This window comes from Sorex araneus, chromosome X (assembly GCF_027595985.1).
Source record: "Sorex araneus isolate mSorAra2 chromosome X, mSorAra2.pri, whole genome shotgun sequence".
NCBI classification, from domain to species: Eukaryota; Metazoa; Chordata; class Mammalia; order Eulipotyphla; family Soricidae; genus Sorex; species Sorex araneus.
The window spans coordinates 318173608-318197015 of record NC_073313.1 but is presented as its reverse complement, the minus strand read 5'-3'; the positions used below and the strand labels follow the sequence as shown (position 1 = coordinate 318197015).

At 47.8% G+C, this 23408-nt stretch overlaps 2 protein-coding genes across 11 annotated transcripts in view; one reads left to right on the top strand and one right to left on the bottom strand.

Moving 5' to 3' along the window:
- Window positions 1–1887: 1887 nt before the first annotated feature.
- LOC101539511 (cytochrome c oxidase assembly factor 5) lies at window positions 1888–4703 on the top strand. The gene is made up of 3 exons (XM_004609216.2): window positions 1888–2121; window positions 2991–3074; window positions 4382–4703. Exons 1-3 carry the CDS (start codon window positions 2023–2025, stop codon window positions 4421–4423), a joined length of 225 nt encoding a protein of 74 aa, XP_004609273.1. The 5' UTR covers window positions 1888–2022; the 3' UTR covers window positions 4424–4703.
- A 519-nt stretch (window positions 4704–5222) lies between these two features.
- INPP4A (inositol polyphosphate-4-phosphatase type I A) overlaps window positions 5223–23408 on the bottom strand; it is a 122405-nt gene continuing 104219 nt past the window's right edge. For 5 of the 10 annotated variants that reach the window (XM_055122045.1, XM_055122050.1, XM_055122046.1 and 2 more), the window contains 5 exons: window positions 23062–23202; window positions 21426–21523; window positions 19159–19271; window positions 16883–17037; window positions 5223–7965 (listed from right to left, as the gene is read on the bottom strand). In XM_055122045.1, coding sequence (XP_054978020.1) covers window positions 7833–7965; window positions 16883–17037; window positions 19159–19271; window positions 21426–21523; window positions 23062–23202 — 640 coding nt within the window. In that variant the 3' untranslated portion in view covers window positions 5223–7832. The other 5 variants (XM_055122042.1, XM_055122048.1, XM_055122049.1 and 2 more) reach the window with 1 other exon arrangement.

Sequence of the window (23408 nt, the reverse complement as noted above, 5' to 3'; positions counted from 1 at the left end):
AGGTTCAATCCTTGGCACCACAGTCCCATGAGTACTGCCAAAAGTAACCCTTGAGAAATGAGTGGGAAGTAGTCTACAAGGAATACCAGAAATGGTCCAGGGTGGGAGGAAAAAAATCGTATGAACTTATTGTCAAAGGATTCACAATAATCCTATGAAGGAATTTTAGTGAACTATTAAACAAAGGTAGACAAAGGGAGGGAGAGAGAAAGGGAGAAAGAGAGAGAGGAGACAAAGATGGGGTTTGGGGGAGAGGTGGGGAAAAAGAGTAGCAGTGCTTGCCAGGAAGTTTAGTGAACTACAAAACAAAGGTAGAGAAAGGCGGGGCTTTGGGAACTTGCAGAGACCACCAGGTTAGGGTGTGGGAACCTGGGAACATTGGTGGTGGGAAATGGACACTAGTGAGAGGAAAGGTGTTGGAACATTGTATGACTGAAACCCAAAAATAAACAACTTTGTAACTGTGAAAAAAAAAAGACAACTGAACTAAAAACACCAAAATCAGAACAAAATTAAGAAAATGCATGAGCAAAGTGAAAAGTAAGACAAGGAAATAGCAACCATCAAGCAAAACATCAAATCCTACAGTACGAAGAATTAAGTAAAGTTTCAAAAGCAGATTTGACCATCCAGAAGAAAGAATCAGCAAACTATAAGAAAGGATGTTTGAAATTATCCACTCAGGGTTGCTAAAACAAACACTCAGTCTATAGGATTTATGGGTCTATAGGATTTATGGGATACAATAAAATGAAACTATTCACATTTTGGGAATCCCAGAAAAGTTATATCAAGTATATTTTGAAAAATAATAGCTGAAAACTTCCCAAATACGGGGAAACACAGGTCCAGATCTACAAGACCCAATATCTCCAAAGAGACTGTCAAATCTGACAATTGTGACACTATAATTAAATTGTCTAGAAAAAGGTAATATAAAAAGTAATGTCAGACTGTCAATAGTGCAAAAGCCTGCGCTAAAGTGACCCTCGCACACGGTCAACCTGGGTTTCACCCCTGGCACCTCAGTCCTGAGCCCTCCAGTAGTGAGCCCATTGAGCAGAGCCAGGAGTATGTCCTTAGCACTGCTGGGTGTAGCCCTAAACCCAAACAAACAAGAATAGTGCAAAAGCCATCTACAGATGTAAAGCAATGCCTATCAGAACTGTATAGGAGCACTTTTATTTTTGGAAAAACTGAAAAATCAAACAGGGCAGCAACATTCGCAAAGGTTCACTTTGCTCCCACTCCATCAGTCTCCTGAGCAAGAAAGGCCGCCGGCGGCACTCGGGGAGGGGTGGGGCTATGCCACCAGAGCTTTTGGGCACTGCGTAAAGGACCAGAATTCAAACTCCGGCACTTAATGCGGTTCAAAACGACGCGCTCTTAACCCTGGGTTAAAGTCGCTCCGAGAAACCACGCAACCGACGACGTAACGTATTCTCCCAGGTGCAGCAGCGCCGACCGAACGTGACAGAAATGCAAAACGTCAAGCCCCGTGCCTGACCCGCTCGCGACAGCGGCTAAGCTCTGGGCAAGGGAGAACTCAGTTGGCTGTGAACGTCAGATTTCGTGTAAGCACGCCCGACACGCTGCGTACACGCGCACTAAAACTATCCGCCGTGTCTGACTTCCACTGGAACGAGGCCGTTCTCGATTTTATCTGGCGACACAGAGGAAACGACACCCGGCAGACCTCGAGCGGTACGCAAACGTGGGGCAAGTCTTCACGGCTCACCCGGAGCCCCGCGGGGCCGTCCACCCGGGCCCACGCTACCCCTCCACTCGCGCCCAGCGGCCGGCCGCCGACGCCCACTTCCGCTTCCGGCGACGAGCCCGGCGCTGCAGGAGTGACGCGTCACCTGCGTCCACTTCCGCCGTGCACACAGAGGCCCTGGGGTCCGCCGGAAGTTCCTGCTGCGGATATCCGGAGTCTTTCGTGGACGGTTTGGGTGACGGTTGCCGCGTCGCCGCGGTGGTAGAGGAAGCGGTTCCGGGCCGCAGCGGGCGGGAGTGGCAGCTATGCCCCGTTATTACGAGGACAAGCCGGAGGAAGGCGCGTGCGCGGGTGTGAAGGAGGACCTGGGCGCCTGTCTGTTGCGGTCGGACTGCGTCCTGCAGGTAGCACGGCCCAGCCCCGGGTGGGCAGCTACAGCGGACCAGACCCAACTGCATGCGAGGCTTCAACCCAATCAACATGCCCCACTGTAAAAAAAAAAAAGAGTGGCTATGAAGGGACTCCTGGCAGTGTGCCATTCAGGGCGGAGCTAGAGGAGGATGAACTCATTTTCTTAGCTGCCATGCCTGGATGCATCTTTCCATTGGGCAGTTGACAGGCTCAAAGCTTGTAGGAAGATGGCATCTTGTGTTGTTTGTGGGGGAGCATCAGCTTATACATTGTTATTACACTCGTGTAGTTTAAGCCTTCTTCCCCACCTGACAAAGCTAATAATATTCATATACTCATTTCTTTAACAGCAATCATAATGTATGATTTTAAGCCTCTCCCCTCTAAGAATTGCAGGTCATAATGTCAAGATCTCAGGTGATTAAAAACAAAAATCAAGTTCATTCTGCTTTTTCTAGATGCTGCTTTATATACTTACGTGTCCAGAAATCACCCTCGGGATCTTTCAGTGTTCTCACTCCAGCCCTTTCCCCTTTCCTGCCAAGTAGAGGGAAAGTAAACGTGCTTTCTCTCTGCCAGCAGCATTTTCATAAGCGCCTTTTGTACTGCATTAAAGGCTCTAACTGGAGACTTTGGTGGGAGGGGCACATCAGTGTACTGAGGGGCTATTCCTGGCTCTTTGCTCAGGGGACCGTAATTGGCACGAGGATTCTAACCAGTGTCCCCTCGATTAAGCAGCAAGTACCTGACGTCTTGTACTAGCTCTCTGGCCCACCCCCCAAAAACCCGTTTTAAGAAAAAGTTATTTTGCACTTATGAGACCTTTCCCAGGTACTTACATCACTTTCTATGCCTCGTCTAGGAAGGAAAATCCCCTCGGCAGTGCTTGAAAGAAGGAAACTGCAAAGCTTTGAAATACTCCTTTTTTGAATGTAAAAGATCAATGGTAAGTAGTTAAATATTTTTAAAAGTATGCAAAAATGCTATGTAGGTAGAATTCACTGTTAGCAACTTAGTTCTAAGTAGAAGTTGCAGTGGTATCAGTGGGGAAAATGGACGTAGACAGTATAAATTGCTGAAGCGAGTTCATAGAAGGTGGCATTCAGAGCTAATTTTTCTGTGATTCTGCCTCTTCTCTGACACAGCTCTTAATCTTCACGGATCTCGCAAAGTGTTAGGATGAAGTCTTCTAGTAAAAGAGGCAAAAGTTGATGCTGCTCATTGTGATTTATATCATTTGTCAAATACAAACCAGGATGGTGGGGACTGAGGGGGATAAGCGGTGCCATACATAAGGATGTGATTAGGAGAGAAAGTGGTAGCTAAAGAGCATAAGGGAACATTATAAATCTGAGTTTCCACTTTTGTTTTCATTAAAAAAAATATGGCCCCCTGAGCCACACAAAGAGTGACCACTTAGCACAGTGCCAGGAGGAAGCCTTGAACACCACCAGGTGTGGCCAAAAATAAATATAAATTAAAAACCTACAGAGATGGGCTTTTGTTTGTTTACATTCTGCTTTGTATGTCCCTTCATGAGATGCAGAGGGCACAGGATACTTATTATTTGTGGCACACCTGGCTGTACTTAGGGCTTACAACTGGTTCTGTTCAAGGATCACTCTGGGTACACAATATTTATGATCGGAAATCAAAGAACTTGAGCTGATTTGCTGACAGATCAGATCCAAGGAATTGTAAAGTGAAACTTGGTTGTGCTCTTTTCTTTCTTGAGTCACAGTTCTTTGCTAAATTTTCCTGTCATTTAATGTTTTTAAAAAAGGATCTTCTGGGCCTGGAGAGATAATTGAGTCCACGTGCTTGACTTGCATGTAATCTTGCATGGAGGTTCCATCCCCAGCACCACATATGGTCTCCAGTCCCTGCCAGGAGTGATCCTTGAGTTCAGAGCCAAGAGTAAACCCTGAGTACTACTAGGTGTGGCACCAAAACAACAAAAAAAAACAACCCAGAATATTAGATCATATAATTTAAAATGTTGCGTTTAAGAAGATGAACATTTTATGTTTAGTTCTAAGAATATAATTTGAATTCTACTTGAAAATAATTTTATTATGACCTTAAGTTGAAATTTGATTTTAATAGCATGTTTTTTCCTTGGTAACTGTCATTTGCCAGTTTGATTGTTCTGGGAACTATTTCACCATATTTGTGTGGTGATATCCCATGTCCAAGATATGTTGAAGTAGTTATGTTATCCAAAATTTTATTTCATCATACATTTATTTTCAGTTGGATGCCAGATCAAGATTCAGAGGAAGAAAAGGATATTGATCCTGTTATGCTGAAACCAAAATAAAATCAACAAAGGATTTTTTCTAGTCCATAGAGTCCAACATAAGAAATGCTTGCTGTTGTGGCCAGAGCAATAGTACAGTGGGTAGAGTGTTTACCTTGCATGTGACCGACCTGGGTTTGATCCCCGGCATTGCATATGGTCCCCCAAGCATCAACAGGAGTAATACCTGAGTTCAGAGCTATGAGTAACACCTGAGCACCACAGGGCATAGCCCCAAAAGGAAAAAAATAAAGAAGGAAGAGCTATTAAAAAAAATTGCTGTATCAGTTGGATCTGTTTTTCTGCTCCACCGGACCCTGAAGAAAGTAGATGAGTTCTGTTTTTGAAAGTAGTTTTTAATTGAGCAATTATGGGCTGGAAGCATAATAAACATATTTTGAGAGTTGTTCTAAAGCACAAAGAATAGATGGTCGTTTTCAGTCTTGACTCTTCACTGAATGACACAATTTGTGTATCTTTTATAAGCGTGAACTGATTAAGTCATATGGAACAGTTATCATTCATAACTTGGAGTCTGCTGATCAAATATTTTGTTGTGATACTAGAGAGATAGCATAGTAGGTTGAAGCTGGTCTTTCACTGGTTCATGCCCTAACACCATACGTGGTCCTCAGCACCCCACCAGAAATGCTCCCTGAGCACAGAGTCAGGAGTAGGCTCTGAGCACCACCAGCTGTGGCACCAAACAAAAAATATAATAGTTAATACTCACTTGCATTAACTCTCAGTCCAGATTGGAGTGGGGGCTCATGTAATTCATGGAATCAGGCAAGATCAAGTTTAATGTTTTTGTCAGTTGTTTATTGGTCATTCTGAAGACTAGCACATTTACAGCATACATGGCTTCAATGAGCTAAGAATATATAAAACAGTAACTATATGTTTACATATATTAATACTGCCCCAAACAAATAAATAAAAGTACTTTAATGCACTAAGCTGGGTGGATACATTTGTGTAGGGACAAAACTATTGTACAAATTTTATACATTTTAAACAAAACCAAAGGCAACTGTGCTGCAGGTGCTTTGACAGAATCCACATCACATCACAGGGTTACAATCTGTCCCAACATTTCTTTTTCAATGGGGGCCGACAAGGAAAAGAACCTCTATGTTGTGGCAACATGTGAAACTGCCTTTGACAACTAAAACCTCCAAGCCCCCACATTAGCTCAGGAGCTGCTGGCCATGGCCCCTGCCACATGTCCTTCCATTAGCCGGTCACTGTGAACAGGCAGTACGGCAGGAACGCTGTGAGAATGCTGAAACCTGAAAACTTCTACATGATTAGCCAAGTCTTAGAGTTTTATGGTGACCTAAAACTTGAGGCTAAAATTATGAAAATAATGCAATAATGGTGCCACATGCAAGACTTCTCACAGGAGACTCCACATTTACTATATTCCCTTTTGATAAATGCAGATTATTTAATGCACTTCAGACCAAAAATAAATTATGAAAACCATCAGGGTAACATTTAAGCTTAAAAGAATTTTTTTTAAAGGTAGTGATATTCAATAATAAAGTATGGAATTACATAGATACTAGGGGAAAAAAATCACAAATAAAATGGTGGAGAGGTGAAAGACCAAGGTGGCCAGTTGGAAACTAAGTATCTCTGAGCAGGGACAGAGCCACCAGAAGACTGCCAGCAGCTGCCACTACTGCCATAGTGGTTTCGCAGGCATTTCTCTGCCCCCCTCCTCAAGATCAGCATTTCCCAGCCCTTCCCTTCTATGCTTCCCCTGTCTTACTGGATGGCCCCAAGTTTCATGCTGCGGCACTCCACTGATGTGACTTTCTTCAGTGGCCTCCCTAGGCTAGTCTGGAAGCCCAGATGGGGCCCTGGCTGAGAAATTCTGCTTTAGACTGAGCACAGGTTTGCCAGGGAGCTAGTGAAGTATGGCTCCCACTGGTGGCTCACACTCAGCCTGTGGTAACTGCCCCGCTAAGGATTCTGGGAGAGTGGCTTGGGCTACATTGACTTCTGCATTGGCAGAGGGGTCTGGTAGTTCATTTGATCCATCCTTTCCCAGGGCCTGCTCTCTTCACGGCCCTGCCAAGGGATGGGCCTGCCTATGGCTCAGCTCCCCAGGTCCAATCTCGTACACGTTCCTGAGTGGCATTTATAAAGGAGCCCAAAGAATAATATCTAAACTGTTATGATACAGAATTTCCCCCAAGGGGTCACAATTCATTAGGATCAGCATCATGAAGAGGTGCCACATATATTTCTTTGTACAGCCTTTTAGATAACATGTAAGCAGCATAATCATGATCAACAGAATTGATAAAACATTAAGAAAAAAACCTGCTATGTGCAGAAAAGACTCATTATCACCTTGTAATAGATGATGAAAATTTTCTATAAGTTCCTAAGTTTTGTGGTCCATTAATTACTTTTAAAAATCTCATTTGAGGATGTAATTCCAACTTTCTCAATAGACATTTCACATAATAGAATGAGAAGAGGATAGTGAGTTATTATAAACCTAGATGACACTTTCATCAGACATTCAAACATGATTGCATTGTCCGTAGCCTACGATTAATAGAGAAACCCTCTGTTCTTAAAAATTCAGGCTTCAACTGTGTACAAGCAGAAGTGCCCACTGGTGTCTGGGCATCAGCTGCACTACAGGGGCAGCCCTGCAGTGACACAGCTCAGCATGTAGAGAAAGGGAGGGAAGGGAGCTTAAAACAGGAGCCAGCCAGGGGACCGCCTGTTCAGAGTGTAGAAGTGAGATGCAGCTCCCACTGCATGCACAGCTTCTTCACAGGAATCTGCCGGCACAGTCTTAAGCTCAACCTTCACTTCCATTTCTGATTTTATGGGGTGGGGGGGGGGGCGGCAGGAGGGTCTTAAAGATTCTTTAGAACCATTTGCTTTCTCTATAGGAGAGATCCTTTCCCCAAAACTTACTTAACAGTTCTCTGTCTGCCTGGGATCCAATGATTTAAGATAACTATTTACTGTTTTACATTCAGGATCTTAAAAAGTAGATTGTAACCCAATGCTCAGTTTTGAGTTATTCAGTAGAAAAATAAGTTAGGTGAGCAGCAACCCAAGTGGGCGTTTCAGAGTCTTCCAGCTTTTCAGAAAAATCTAGCTTGGTTCATGTGGGCAACTACTGATGGTATTGGTGTGGCTGTAGCTGAAGACTATCTAAATGGGCAGTTGCTACTATCCACACTATTGAGCCAACATTACCTCCTACTGATTCCAATGGAAAAGAAAACATGCTTCAGAGACTCTGTAGAGAAGTGTTTTTAAAACAAAAATAAAAACCAATTCTTCAGATCTTCTTGAAGAATTCATATATGACACTATTGGGTACCCACATTTATTATATAACAGCTAATTAGAGGAAACCGAGTGTTTTCATGTTTCAACTTTTCCGTAAGTCCCTTCGGGAGGCCTGTAATGCTTGGGGAAAGCCTTCAGCTGCAGGGAATTAAATGCATATTTGCGACTTCCAACATTCTTCATTGTATTTTCTCTTCGACAACCCTCACTGGGGAAAAACAAGCACAAGAAATGACAGCAGTAAAAAAGGAAAAAAAAGAAAGACTTAAAACTAAGATGAAATGAATTATTTTCATAGCATTGAAATAAAAGGCTGATTCACTTAAATGGGTTCTGGACTCATTTACAATACACATGTCAGATGGCGCGTTTCTGAACAAGGCAAGTAAGAAGCACAGAGATGGGCGCATGCTGTATGGGACGGCAAGATTTGCATTTCCAAAAGCAGCATCAGATCTAAGTGGAAGCAAACTTCTATTTGGGTTTATGGTTCCATGTACTTCCTTTCCAAGTGATTTGAGACTTCTAGCATAACTAGTTGTCCAAAGGCTCTGTTACAATGGCAGATTGGTGGGGAAAGGACAAGAGCTACTCTTAAAGAGCTGCATCTTTCTGTACATGCAGTAGTCACTAGTGACCCCAGATTCAAAATGCTGGTTCTCCTTGCAGAATACAACAAAGAGGCAGCGCTAACAAGCTTGTCCCCACCTAGGAGACCCACCAAGTGGTCCATGGTGCAAAACAATCCATCAGTCCATGGGATGCTTGCATGGCTAGCAGGGCAGGTGCAGCGTGAAGGGGGAATTCCCCCTATGCCCTCCTGGTGGGCTGTCTTTATTGTGGCCATTTCTCACAACAGTGCCACTAAGCCAGTAAGACCCCTGGAGTTCCCTTCCAAAGAGAAGGCTGTCAGCTCCCCCACCCCTGCAGCACTGGATGGAGGTTGATCAAGGGAACTCAGTGGCAGGAGCCATGCCAGGCTCACATTCCCAGATGAGAGCATCAGGGGACTTCTCTGGAAAATGAACTGGTGTGGACACAACTAACAGACAAAAACAATTCTAAATGTAAGTGACTTCCGGTGACACTGAACTTTATAGTTTGATAGTATCTAAAGATTGGCAATAAAATCTAGTTATCAAATTGAATACAAAAGTCCTCCTTATGAGATGTAAAATTTGCAGTTACCAAGAAACTATGATTTAAAAAAAATATCTCAAATCGTATGAAGACCATTATGTCATGCAATTTAAAAATATATCATTAGGAATTGTTCAAGCCTTTTAAAGAGAAAAAGGCTTGGACATATTTATTATCAAGAACATGTAAAGTATTTTTCATAAGAATAAATTTATTCAAAAGCTCAGGAAGTTTAGAAAAGTATCCACCTGTTTGTTGTCAACTAATTTGGTAATTCAGCTGCTTTCCTGCCACTAGCACAGTAGTGGGGCTGAAATGCCCTGGCCACATGAGCAAGAAGCCCCGAGGGTAAGTGACAGTCACATCGGCATAACATTCAATAATCAGGTAAAAAACAATTCTACTGAAAGCAGAAGCTATAGGTTCCTATACACAGTCCTGTCTAATCTTTGGAAGTGCTTACACTATCACACTGTTCTCAATATGGCTTCTCCATTTATAAACGGAAGGTGCTCAGAAAGCAGCTACCTCTCATTTACCTCAGACTGCTTTGGGGAATTTGCAGCTTTCAACCCTGACTTTTGTTTACACACGAAGGAAGCTATTAGTATAGCTGGCTAAAACATCTATAAAATTATAAACAAGATTATACTTTCATTTTAATTTTTTGGGGGCGGAGGAGGTGTTTGAGCCACACCTGGTGATGCTCAGGGCTCACTCCTGGATCTGCACTCAGGGATCACTCCTGGTGGGCTCAGGGAACCAGCTGGGGTGCCAGGCATCAAACCTGGGGTCAGCAGCATTGCAAGGCAAGCACCCCAACCACTGTACTATTGCTCTGGCTCAATTTGATTTTTCAATCCACACTATGTTTAATTTCTGTTAAATGTTCATGATTTATACAATTTGATGAAGGTGGCAGGTCACATGCGGACAGTCCCTTTCACAGTGTGGGTGTGTTGAGACAGGCTCTGGCCCTAGAACCTGGCCCTATGGAGTGTGTGAGGGGACTGTGTGACCTGTTGCAGAGGCAGGGCAGACTTCCACTCAGCATGCTGGCTGCCTGCTACCGGGAGGCTCTACCTTACACTGAGGACTTGGATAGAAGCAAGAGAGACTGACTTATTTCACAGCCATGTGGTTTTTAAAAAACTAATTTCAGTAAATGAATTCAAGAGCATTCATCTTTGCTGTGGAAAATTAGAATGGGAATGCCAAATGACAGCTAATATAAGAGAAACATTTTGGGTTTGCTTTTCCACTGGGGATCATCTACTGTGAATCTCATCTGGAACTGTGGCAGAAAGACACACCGAAATCCAGGCTAGCTACTATCTTGGCATTAGCATGAGTTTACCCCATCACCAAATATCACTGGCTCCCCAATCTTGAATCACCCCATCTTTTTTTCATCTTATTTTTCACTATAGCAGAAAAAAAATTTTTTGGATATATAACACATAGCCTGATTTCATGAGAAATAGCCTAAGTGCCATTAAAACTCAGCACAAAGGGAAAACATCTTGAGTTCCTTTTCTCAGACAGATATTCTGCAGAAAAGCAACACACATCCCAGGCTGACCTAGAAAAGGTTGGGCATCTATGAGCCCCCTTGGAAAAGCTTCTGGAGGTGAACATGCTCCCCTCTAAAGAGTGGGTCCTGGGGATATTTTGAGAGAGTGCCACTGAAGCACCTCAGGTTTGGGGAAGATAGACACTGTGTCCTGCCAGAAATGACTCGTCTGTGCCTGCCCTGGCCATCCTATGGGTGGGTGGGCCAACACCAAGTGTGCCACCACTGTGGGGTGTCTGTAGCTCTGAGCCCAGAGCAGGCTGTGAGCAGCTGAGATGGGAAATGGATGGCGTGTGGATGCGTCTTTCCCTCTTTCAGATAAAGTAAGTGAAAGGGCCTTGAGAGCTGTAGTCAGCATGTTGACACAAAGGAGGGCAAAAGGCCCAACTTTTCAGAACCCTGGACAGCGACTCGGGCCCACACTGCTCATTACCAGTTCCCCGGAGCTATGCCACACACCAGCCACCTCATTGATTCAAGAAGAGTGTGGCCACTTGCACAGGGAAGAATGGATTTGCCTGCAGCCATGATAACGTTCTCCTGAAATGCTCAGGAGGTCTAAGAAAGAAAGGCATTTCCAGAGGTGGCAGGCAAACAGCCCTCCATTTTTGGATTCAAAGTCTAAGTCTGATGCTTAGACTTTGATTCATATTTAGCTACTTCTATAATCCCTAGATTCAGATCTGATGCCAAAATAGAGCAATCCCAGAGCAAGTTCTAAAACCTTGGGGGTGGGTGAGAATTCAGCGCAGGAACCAAACCTAGCTCTGGTCTCACATCTGCCAGCCTGTGCTCTACAACCTGAGCCAGGCTCTGTGTCAGCTTCAGGTTAAGTGTATGTGTGGGTATAAAGTTTCTGGAAAAGTCTGCTTTTGTAAATTGTTCTAATTTCTTTAAAGTGCTAGAAAGAAATCCATTTTAATGAAATGCATTATATGGGGAGCAAGTTAAAATGGCAAAAATAGGAGGACAGAAATTTTGAACCAAAAACCAGATGCTACTATTTCTTATAAAGAAATAATCTATAAAATTTTCCCCTAATTTGTTCTTTTATGTTTGTACATTTACCCTACTGAATAACATAACTGTTATGGTTTTAAATCATCCTATTTTATAGCCAGGCCTAATATTAAATTTAGAGCAGAAGCCAAAGAAATGTTTTCCGTCTAGCACAACTACTTAAAAGTTAGGCCTCACTTTTGGGGTGACTTTTCTTTGATATTTTTCTTTGTTGTTCACAGTTATTCATAAAAGAGAAAGCTATTTTAATTTTTAAAATGTATGCCATTTTAATAGTCTTTTCTACTATCTGCACTAATTTCTGGAATCATTTTAATATATTTAAAGAGTTAAAAGAGCGCATTTAATGTCACATGCAATAAGTTATTATTATGTACCTTATTTGGTACAATATGCTATTATAGTCTTAGCTTTGTGTCATTACAAATCAGAAATAACAAACATAAGCGAGGAAATGTGATTCTGCAAACTGTTTGCTACTGTAATTTAAGGGACTACGCTTTGAAATGAAAGCAGAAAGTACCTGTCCTATAAATAGGTTTATCTAGAGAAGCCAGTTAGTTAGTTAGCATCTACCCTTTTCATTTCTTTTCAAAAGGAAAGGAAAGGTTAGCAGTACATTTAAATATAGAATAGTATCAAATATACAAATACTTTTCAGACAGAATTCCTTTCTCTTGGAAACAGGGCACATGAAATATACAGGTAATAAAGAGTTTTACATTAGAAAGTAAGAGCTTGAGTACAAGTACTTCCAGGTGAGCTCAACAATGTGGCAACAGGGCACTGTGAAAACATGTTACAAGCACTGAGAGCTGCAGACTTTAAACCAACAGGTCCTCTTGGTGAAATAATTTGGCAGGTATGTACAGTTCAGAACAACAAAAAGCCAAATTGTAAGGCATAAACTATTTCTTGGCAGACCACGCTTTGACACATTCCTTCTGTCCAGTTAGGTACATGGCGGCTGGACATATTCTGGCACTTTTGTTTTGCTCGTGACTTAGTGTTAATTTTTCATCATGGCATTCATTTGCAACGCAATTTGGACAGCAGGTATGCTATGCTCAGGAAGAGCCACACAATCAGTAAATTGGGGCTCAGAGCTAACAGAGGGATGGAACAGAGGAGGCTGGGGTCTAGTCTTAAGTCTCGGATGGGCACCAGGCCGCTCAAGTTCTTCTGGGTGACCACCTCCCGTGTTCCAATGCTGTGAAAAGGAGAAAGTTTGGGAGAAAGGAAAAGAAAAAAGGAAAAGGAAATAAAAGAGAGACATGAGCGATGGAGTTTATCGAAAGTATGGAAAAAGAGAAGAACCAAAAGATACGATTAAAAAAAAATGAAATGGCATCATAACAGTGCGGGGGAGGGGAAGGTGGTATGCAGAAAAGGGAGTGGAAGGAATACCAAAACAAAAGCAGCACAGTTACAAGAAAAAGAGAGAAAGAGAAGTGAAAAATAAGGAAAAATACTTTGTCTACTGAAAACAAACACATGTCGGCTGGCTGAATGGTTTTCCATGTTCACTCTCTCTCGGCTGGCCAAGCACAAGTGCATGCTGTCCTGCCATGCTCACATGCTGCGCTCAGAGAAGCAAGCGGAACATGAAGAACCATTGAGGTTTGACCTTCTCACAGATGCCCGAGCGCGGGCTGGCGTAGTGGCCTCTGCCCAGCTGCCTCTTGATTAGCCATTGACCTCCAGAGACTCGCCTCAGCTGTCTGGCTCAGCACGAGCTATGGGGGTCTCCACCTGTCCGAGTTCTTGTGCGAGAAGATGCTCCCCAACAATGGACTCCAGTCGGATTCAGGGTAGTCACTTTGGACCCCCTCTCACTTTTTAGGGATGAAGAAGCACGGAGGGAGGTAGAACAGCAGGAGCAAGAGACCCCATGCTCTGTGCCCGCCCACCCATGGGTCAGGGACGCAGAGCCAGAAGCACCAGGGCCCAGCAGGTGGCCCAAGAGGGTCCACATGAGGCAGAACAGGCAGCATCTAGCTGTGTCCTCCTGGGCTTGCCCAGAGAAATCTGGGAGTCCTGAATGGCTGTGCTGGGCCACTCTAGTTCCGTCCCGCAGGGCAGCCCAGCGAGCCACTGTAGCAACTCAGGAAGGCTCTCTCATGGCAGATTACAGCCTGAGTTTGGGGACAAGGACAGTGGTGAGCCAGGAGAGACTATGTGGCTTGAACAAATCTCCCAAACTCCAGGTTCCACGGTGCACTGGTGGATGAGCCTAGACTCCAGGGAAGTATTTAAGCCACAGAAACTATGAGCCACCAATAGCTCACACGGCTCATAGCCTTTTGTTCTGCAAGTGAGAACTCAGACATTGGCTAGCATAGCACTGAAAACTGCTTAGCCTGGCCCTCCGCTCTGCCTCCCTGACCCCTCCTACCCGCTGGCCTGCATGCACTACTCCTCTTTGTGGTAACAGAGTGCAAGCGAGAACATCAGAGCAGCAAGATGCGTTCCTGCCCTCAACAGCACAACAGCACTAACTGTCCCCACCACAGGCTCTCACTGTACTCGCGGCCTGGCCACCACGCACTTGGGCTACTGGCTCATGGCTGGTCACTTTGGGTACGCTCTGTGAATAGCTGTGTGCCCATCTCGGCAGGGTGATCCAGAGAACAGAGCAGCAGGTGCCATAGGGTCACCTTTAGCAAATGCATGTGGCAAGTGCCTGCAGTGCTGCAAGGGTAGGTGGCTGAGGTGGCAGTGCACACAGAATCAGAGACTGGCGGGACACAGAGTCTGGGTGGCTCGAATTGTGTTATAAGATGTCATGTAGGATGCTGGCTGTGTGTGTGGGGGAGGGGCAGAGTGTGATTGGTGTAGGGAACAGCTGTTAATTTGCATTACAGAGCCTCATAAAGTCAATTCTTTTAAGTAAAAACACATTTGTGCCAGGGACCAAATCAGGTCCATGCTAGGTATGTGCTTTAGTATCTTCCTGACCCAAAGAGGCATATGATTTTCACCAGAGAAACCAATGGGGAGAAGGATACTTACTGTAGCACTGCTTAAAATGCTAAGAAGGAGGGGGAAAAAAGATGGGAATGTAATGTTTGTGCCTTGCATGCATGAGAGGCCCTAAATTCAACCCCTGGTAATGACAAAAGAAATGAAAGAAGCTGAAAAGATCTGTGTACATGGGGCTAGAGAGTTAGTACAGGGGATAAGACATTGCATGTGGCCAAAGTGGTTCTACTGGTGATACTATATATGGTCCCCCGAGCCCCAACAGGAGAGATCCTTAAGCACAGAGCTAGGAATAAACTCTGAGCATAGTTGGGTGTGACCCAACCTCTCCTCCACAAGTTAGAAAACTATTCAATGATGGCAAACTGGATAAATTAGGGTGTGCTAAAAATGGTAAGTTCTATATTATTAACCTGAGAAAATGACCCCAAAACAGGTGAAAAGTGAGGAGGCTTAAACAGCAAGCAGGTCCAGTTGCATTTGTGCCTGTACATGTTTGTTCTGAGTATTACTCAGGCACAAATAATCAGTGTGTGAACTGACCATGCTCACATCTGTGCATCCCTCTATCTCTTAAAGAGCACGCAGCAGTTTACCAGCACTGCCACTCCAAGTGGGCAACGATCAGGATGGGAGCCCAGGGCCTCACATGTCAGCGTGTGCATTTCCCATAGAGCCACCTCCCGAGCTCCAGTGCTGTTCACATTCAACAACAGCAACAGGAGGATCTCTGTGGCATCGATCAACAGGAACCATGTGCACACAGACACACCTAGTGTCGTGGCTCATCTGCATTTCCCCACCTTCCTACAAGGAGTATCCATTCCTGCAGTGATGGAAACTGTAAGGCATGCTCTGGTGTGGTATCACACACATCTGAGGTTTGCAGCTATAGCCCTGCATGCAGTGTCTGCACGCCGCACACCATCCCAATTGCCATGATGGCTTTGTGCTGTCGTCCAGGAAGGACTGAAAGTCAGTGGCAGGGGCTGCAACTGGATGCCAGGGAGCTGCTTCCTTCACCCCCGGCTCAGGCAGAGCAAGGGCTGTTTTCAGCAAGGCTGTTGGAGCTGCTGAGACAGGAAAGGGTCTCTGGGTCAGAAGACGCCGGACTCGGGCCAGCGCACCCAAGAGGCTGGCTGCTTGTCTGTCACGGCCTCAGAGTCACCTCTGGACTTCTCGTTCCTTCTCAGACGGAGGTGATGGGGTCTGCATCTCCCTAGAGCGCTAGAGTGCCCTTGCTACCACCTCCAGCACAGATGTCACTGGAGTCCAGGCCTCGCCGCCACAGCTCCAGGACACTAAGTCTAAGGGATGGCAGGACCTGGGCACTGGATCCTCGCCTGGGTTGCCCTAGCACAGGCCTCTAAGTCCCTGTGGCTCCCTCCTGGGGCCAGTGAGGGTGAGCAGCTTTCTGGAAGTGCGTTAAGAGGTGACCCTGAGGAACAGGCAGGAGGTTCATGTGAACTTCGACAGACGAAACAGGGACGAAACAGTTCATTCTCCCCAAATGTTACTATCAAGAGGCAGGTGCTCAGGAATCACTTCGGTGCATTATCGTGAGAAGGTCAAATGGCAGAAACATACAGAAAGGATAAGAGAATCGAACAATTTAAAGAATTTGGTGAGAGGACAAATGATACAGAACATTCAGTAGAAGTGACCATAGGGACGAGACTAGGACAGCATTGGTGACTACACTGAAGGCGACAGGAAAACCAGTTTCTTATCCTTTCTTTTGGTATGTGAGTAAGGTGCTCCCTGGGGCTGGAAACAAGGCATCGATCAACAGGAGACAGTTTTAGTCCCAGGGTTCATTCTGCAAACACACCTGCTGCCTCAGAATCAGAACATCATTAGGGGGAGGTGGCCACGGCACACGGACAGGCGGGCGGCAGCTGCGGCCCTTCCCAAGAACACTCACGCGACACTTTGCTCATCAAAGCAAACGGTGTCCGCGGGGAGAGAAGCGGAGCAACCAGTGCAACCTGCAGACGTGTTTTCTCTACTGAGTTTGGAAAAAACCAGCGCAAGGCACATGAACGCCTGCTGAAAAGGCACGTGCCAGCCCATATCCAGGCCACATGCCAGGCATGGCACACAGCTGCACTCCAGCTCCCCAGAAGCTTCCTAACCCGATCCCCACCCCCAGGCTACCCATTTTCAGTGCAGTGCTGTTCAGAGACTGCAAGCCTGGACCCATCGCCTCTGATGCGATTTCAAAGAGAGCACTATTTCAATCTAATAATGGAGGTCCATGGTTCAGCACATTTGTGCCCCACTAGAGTGGCCAGAGACCTGGCCAGAGACCAGGGGATTGTGCCCAGGGCCCCCAGAAGCAGTAGCAGGCCCGGCTCATCTGCAGTTTACACGGGGCCCAGGGAGCAGGGTGGCTGGCAGCGGAACTCACCTGCGCATGCACTCCAGTGCCTGTGTGAACACCTGCGGGGCCATGCCATGCTCGTGCTGCAGGATGAGGCACTGCTCCAGTGTCACAGACATGGCTGTGCGGTCCTTGGCACTCTTGCAGCTGGTAAACCGGACCCCGTTAAGGCGGCGGCAGATCTGCCCAAAGGGGAACAGGTGATGCTTAGAGGGAAGGTCTGTGAGGAAACACCCTGCACCAGGCAGAGCACAGGCCAGGTCTCTGGTCTCCTCTGCCCAATGGGAAGCACGGTTCAACAGTCTTTAGTCACCTCCCAACAACATCCTTCTCCTTCTCTGTCTGACGTATGCATGCACGTATATGCTCGCCCACACATGCGTGCACACACACACACCCTCATATATACGCTCCCACATGTGCACACACACACACACACACCCTCACAAGTACACATTCCCACATGTGCACACACACACGTGTGCATACACTTGCACACAAATGTGCTTGCATGCACACACACAAACCCATGTATTCTCCAAGGAATCTTCTGATACAGAGAACTGACATGACTCGGGTTATCTGAGAGCCTCTACTGAAGTCTCTCTTCCAGCTTTGGGGCTGCGGCTGCTGGCTGGTTCTGATCTGGTCACAGGGCATGTAACTCACCCCTATAGTGAATAGGACAGATAGAAGTGGGTTTCCCAGGACCAGAGAGCTGCCATGGACACTGTAAGAACCATTCAGTGAGTGCCTGTCTTATGCCACTGTGGCAGGGTCAGACTGTGCTACCCCTGGCCTCTTTGTGTCACGGCGGGAAAACCATGGTCTTTGCTTAAAGACCTGTGTAGAAGACTTGCCATGGTCAACAAAGCAGTATTAGCAGGCTCCCACAAAGGGGACCTGGAACAAACTGGGGAGCCCCACTGCAGAGGCTCCCCAGTACCCCAGAAGTCAGGAGCCTGACCCTATGCCCCCCATCTGCGAGGGCCACCCTAAGCAAGTGAAGGCAAATGAGGCTCCAGAACCAGAGAACTTGAAATGTGAGGTGTATGAGCCCAACTCCAAATGTCTTCTGTTAAAATGGAAAGATTCATCTGGGGCCAGAGAGAGAATATCCCGACTACCTAACTCATCCTTCTCATGAGCATCTTAATGAAGAGAGGAACAGGCAGAGGAGGGACATTCACTGTCACAGCTTCAGTCGATCCAGAAACAGCAGTGGGCACAGTAACTAATCAGATGAAGCAATGATCAAACGGGCTGGTGAAGACAGCTCTCTCATACACGCTCTACCCAAGGACCCCAATGGCCAGCAAGCACCACATACCACTGACTGAGACCACTTGCTACAGAAGAAGAAACTAGGGGTAGAGAGAAACATGAAAGGAGAGAGAGAGAGAGAGAGAGAGAGAGAGAGAGAGAGAGAGAGAGAGAAGAGAGGGAGGGAAGAGAGGGAGGGAAGGAGGGAGGGAGGATGGGGCACACCAAGCAGTGCTCAAAATTCAACGCTTATTCCTGGCTTTATGCTTAGGGATCACTCCTGGTGATGCTCACAGGACCGTCCTTACAATTATCAGGGATCAAACCAGGGCTGGCCACACTCCAGACAAGTGCTGTGACCCTTGCACTATCTCTCTGCCCCAAGAAAGACATTTCTAATAAGGAGGGCACTCAAAGTCAGATTGCTCAGGGAAGCTGGACAGGAAGGCTCCTAACCTCCCCTCCTGCCCTAGAACCCAAACAATGGCCAAGTGGTGGTGGGCAACAGAAGTAGATCCCATGACCCTAGGGGCAGAGTGGCCTATGTCCACCTTTCCCCACTGCTCAGGTCACACACAGAGCCAATCTCGGGGAGAAAAGTCCCCTCCCCCCACTTCCCCACACCAGGGCTGAGTGAAGGGTGAGCTGTGAAGGCCTCACCCAGGCTCCCAGCAGTGCCCTGGTGTCCCACAAATTCATTCTGTAGGGAACAATGTGAGCCACCAGAGTACCCAGAGCCCGTGAAGGTCACCACAGTCCCACTTCAAGCCCAGGAAAAGGAGCAGCAGGCTATGGGTTTGAGCTGTTCAACTTCACTGGCTTTTGAAAGTGAGAATAGTCACTAACCTAATAAGTGCCCCAGGGGACAGAGTCTGGGTCTGAGCTCCCAATATCTTTCTGGGCTTCAGAACATTTTATTGCTCTCCCCTGTGGCCCCAGGGAGAGGTGTGTTCTCTCTGCTCCTGGCAAAGATTTGCTTTCATTAGCATTACTAGTAAGGGATGCAACAAGAACATTCTTGCCCTCCCTGCAACAAGTACCTCAGCAGCTTGCCAGAGAATGTCCACATTCTTATTCTTCCTGGCGTGCACGTTTTGACCCAGGAATCGTAGCAGCTCCGGGAGACACGTCTGGCTCCGGGATCGAGGTAGGCCTGGAAGAGAGTCGTTAGATGTGGGAGCTAGAGCTGACCAGAGCTTGCCAGCCAGGAAGCCCCCTCACTTCCACACCCCCCAACACGCCATGGAAATGGCTGAGGGGGGATGCCAGGCCAGAGCTGCGAGGGTTGTGTTCGGGGATGGGATCCGGCTACAGAAATGGTGAGGACTTCATTCCCTCTCACTGCCATTCCTGTTCCACCACAAAGGACAATCAGTTCATCTCTTTCCAGCTCTTCCAAGGGGCTGGAGTGTGGACATGGAGTGGCTGAGTGAGGAATATGGGGGAGAGATGCATCGTCTTCAAAATCTGTCCGGATGGGGAGGCTCAGGGCAGCTGGCCTGGACAGAGTGTGTAATAATGACCAGCTGCCACCTCCCACCCCCAATTTCCAACCCACTCTGTGTGATCAAGATGGCCCTGGGCCACACTTAGATGATTCTGAATCCCACCGTGATTTCCCATGCTCTCTGACTGCTTCTCACGGCCAAACAACTTCCAGGGCCCATCAAAGCTGAGGACCTGCCAGGGAGCCTCCCCTCAGAAACCTGAGCCTTTCACACTCCTCGGTCATCGGGAAGAAGAGGAGCCTCAAGGCCACATCTGAAAAAAAAGCTAGGGCCCCTAATGACCACCACGGGGTTTCATTCTGGGAGGAAGTAGCACCACGTCGCCAGCATGTCTTGCACCTGGTGTGCACGGAACTAGGCTCATGACTTCTTACCCCAGCTGTGTTCAAGTCCCGGTCACTTAGGAGAAAGGCCCCGAAACAGAGATGTGGAATGGGGGTCCTTGTCTGTGCTGAGGCTGTGAGCTCCCAGTTCGAGAGCGGCAGGAGGCCCTGGCCTCAGGTGGTGGTGGCTCCAGCCTGCCTCCCCACAGCCGAGAACAGCACCTGGGGTTTTGCTGCTGAAGAACATAGCGGGCAGTGCCCACTGAGAAACGAAGCTGACGTAAGGAGACAGAGCTGGGCGGGCTCCGGGTGAGCCCCAAACGGGCAGAACAGGTCAGGGTTCTCCCACGAAGGCTCCAGTGCCTCCCTGGAGAGGTCATGCCTGGGCTGTTGGTTTTTTAAAGGAATTTATTTATTTCCCTCCTGCCTCTTCCACTGCTGCTGCCGCCACCATGACCAGGCTCACACATACACTCAGCTGTGGTAGTACAGGGTTACATGCACTCTGGGGCTCACCATGGTCACAGGGTCACATGCACACTTGGCTGTGGTGGTCACTAGGGCACACTGGCCTGTGGGGCTCATAGCGGTCACACACTGCCCATGTTGGCAGGATTGCCTGCAGGTTGCACACCAGCCACCAGCCATCACAGCCGTCCAGGTTTTCGGTAATCTGGTGTAAACATGGGACACTAGCTCCTACGTTGTATGTTTCAGGAACTAAGGGCTAAAAGGTATGTGACGAGCACACATCAAGGGCCCGTCTGCCTTTGGGAAGGAATCCCAGGAGAGGGCACTCAGGAAAGCAAGGGCTGTGCTGCTAGTTGGCAGAGCTCTGCCACGTGATCCCTGGGGTGAGGGCTACCCCCATTCCTCTATCGAGGTCTTGAGATGCCTATGCACAGAGCAGAACTCAGAACACGACTCCCTTGACACACAGGGCAGTGAGCCCGTGTTCCTGTCTGCTCTATTCCAACAGCACCTTCACTGGGCCACTGTTGTTATCTCTCCATCCCTCCAGGGGCACCTAGATGGGGATCCAGCAGTTGGTGCCTGCCCAGCCTCTTACTCCATGTGCCACAGAAGGAGGGGCACAGGAGCTCACATGTCTGCTGAGGCAGTCAGCCTTTGGCTAGGACGAGGTCCTACCTTTGTGATCCCAGCTGTCCTGGTACTGGGAACCCAGGGCATGTCACTGAAGGCATGAATGAATGCCAGAGACTAAGAGAGCGATGAGAAAGCTCTCTTCCTGGAGGTGGGAATAGAAACATCCAGAAGAAAGATGAGCAAAGGCTGCAGCCATAGGGATACTTCTCCAGGTAGGGACTCATACAGGCAGAACTATTCGCAATAGGCTGCTGTGAAATGGGGTTGCAGGAAGCAAAGCATGGCACACATGCAGCGGCAGGGAGCACAAACACACAAACACCCCAAGATCACAGGCCAAACCTACCACAGATGTGAAGAAATACTCACAGTCCTCTGGCAAAACTTCTTTAAACTGCTCAAAGTAGGAATTTAGCCGCACCAAACTCTCCACATTGATAACTTCTTGCAAAGATGTGTCACCGAACCTTTGGAAGTCATCGGAAACCCATTAGTTGGTTGATAACACCTTTTTCTGGCTTCAAAATAGTTGCAAACCAATGGTATTTATTTGCTCAAACACTTACTGTACATATCTGAATACTCAGTCACCTTCCTCTTCCCAGGCATGAGATCACCTCTGCCATGTGGATCACAGGCTAAATTCTACCTCATGAACTGGAAGTAGTGGCCAGAGCAATAATACAGCAGCTAGAACACTTGAGTTGCATGCGGTCAACCGAGTTCGGTCCATGACACCCCATGTGGTTCCCTGAGCCCACTAGAAGTGATCCCTGAGCCGAGAGCGAGGAGTAAGCCCAGAACATTGCTGGGTGTGACCCCAAAACCAAAAAATAAAACAAAACAAAAAGCAGGAAGCAGACATGACTGTTCCAGGCAGGCCTGAGAGACTGTTAGTGGAGATCTGCGCCAGGCACTCAGGCCACAGGAGAGCCCCCACCCAGAGTGCTTAAGAGAGGGGGCAGCAGCAGACTGGAGGGGGGCATGAGGCCACAGTCCACAGGGAATGACTCAGAGAATATGGGACAGCCTTTAAAGACATGAGAGCTCTCTAGTGAGCTCCCTTCCTCCCTCCACTCCTCAACCTCTTCATCCTCCCTCAGAAGGCAAGACACCCTCCTGTGGGGTCCCCAGGGCCTGTCCATCCTTGACGCTCCCAGGACTCTTCCTCAGGAAACTTCTCCCATGAGGTCACCCCCAGGGCAGTGGCGAGCTTGGGATTTCAGGGGAGTGTGTCCCAGAGCAGACTGTGGGCCAGAGCCCAGCACATGCCTTGTCTCTCATCGCCCTGGTGTCTTCCCCTGGCCGATCTGTCCCTGCTCACAGGGATCGGACCTTGCCTCAGCACCATCCAAAACTCTCCTTGTAGAGTTAGGAACAGTGGCTGTCAAAGGTGAGGAGAGGAATTCTTCCAGGACCCCCTTCCTGCTGCCTCGGGTCACCTGCTCTTTGCCTGAGGCTCCTGAGCTGGCGGCACCTCCAACCCAGGTCTCAACCCTCTGAACATGAGCTCCTGGGCCCTGGGGGACTGACTTCCCACTGCGCCCACCTACTCTCCTTGTTGCTCACCCTCCCAGAACCCACCCAGTGGCAACAAACTCATCCACGTCCCACTGAAACCATTCTCTGCAGGATCTGTCTGGTCCAGGTCACTGTCCGCAACCTCTCCATAGCATTCACCCCTCACACCTGTCAACATCTGGCAAGCAATCTTTTTAGCTCATGTTCATCATGATGAAGGCAGCCATCATGATGAAGGCAGCCTCTCAGACCCTCTGGGACTTCCTCGGGGCCTGACTCCCTGTATCTATCTTCATTCACCCACGCACATCCCTCTCCCACCAGTGGGGGTCTCTGACTCATCTTTGTGTCCCTGACAGGTACATGGCTCTGCTTGGGCCAGCTGGCCTCAGGAAGGCGGACGGAAGCCTGCACTGCACTCAGAGCCAGAGAGGGCCCTGGGCACTTCCGACAGCCTCCCCAGCCTGCAAGGGGCCATGCGTACCTCTCGGCCAGCGTCTGCTGCTCATTGATGCCCACGTTGAAGAGGACGGGCTGCACCCGCAGCAGCATGCCGCTCTGGATCTCGCGGGGCAGGGAGTCAAAGAGGGGGCCAGGCAGAGGGATCCGCACATTAAACCCATCACTGGAAAACAGTAGAGAGAGGAGGAGGCTAGGCTGGTCCAATGCCACAGGAGTGGCAAGAGAAGTGGCACGAGGACAGGAAAGCCAAGTCTCCTCATTAAGAGGGTGGGCTGGCAGGAACGCAAAGGGAGGGTGCCGTGAGCTGGGGTGAGGGTTTAGAACGCAGGAGGAAGCGGAGAGCCACAGGGCTGCACAGGAGCGCCATAG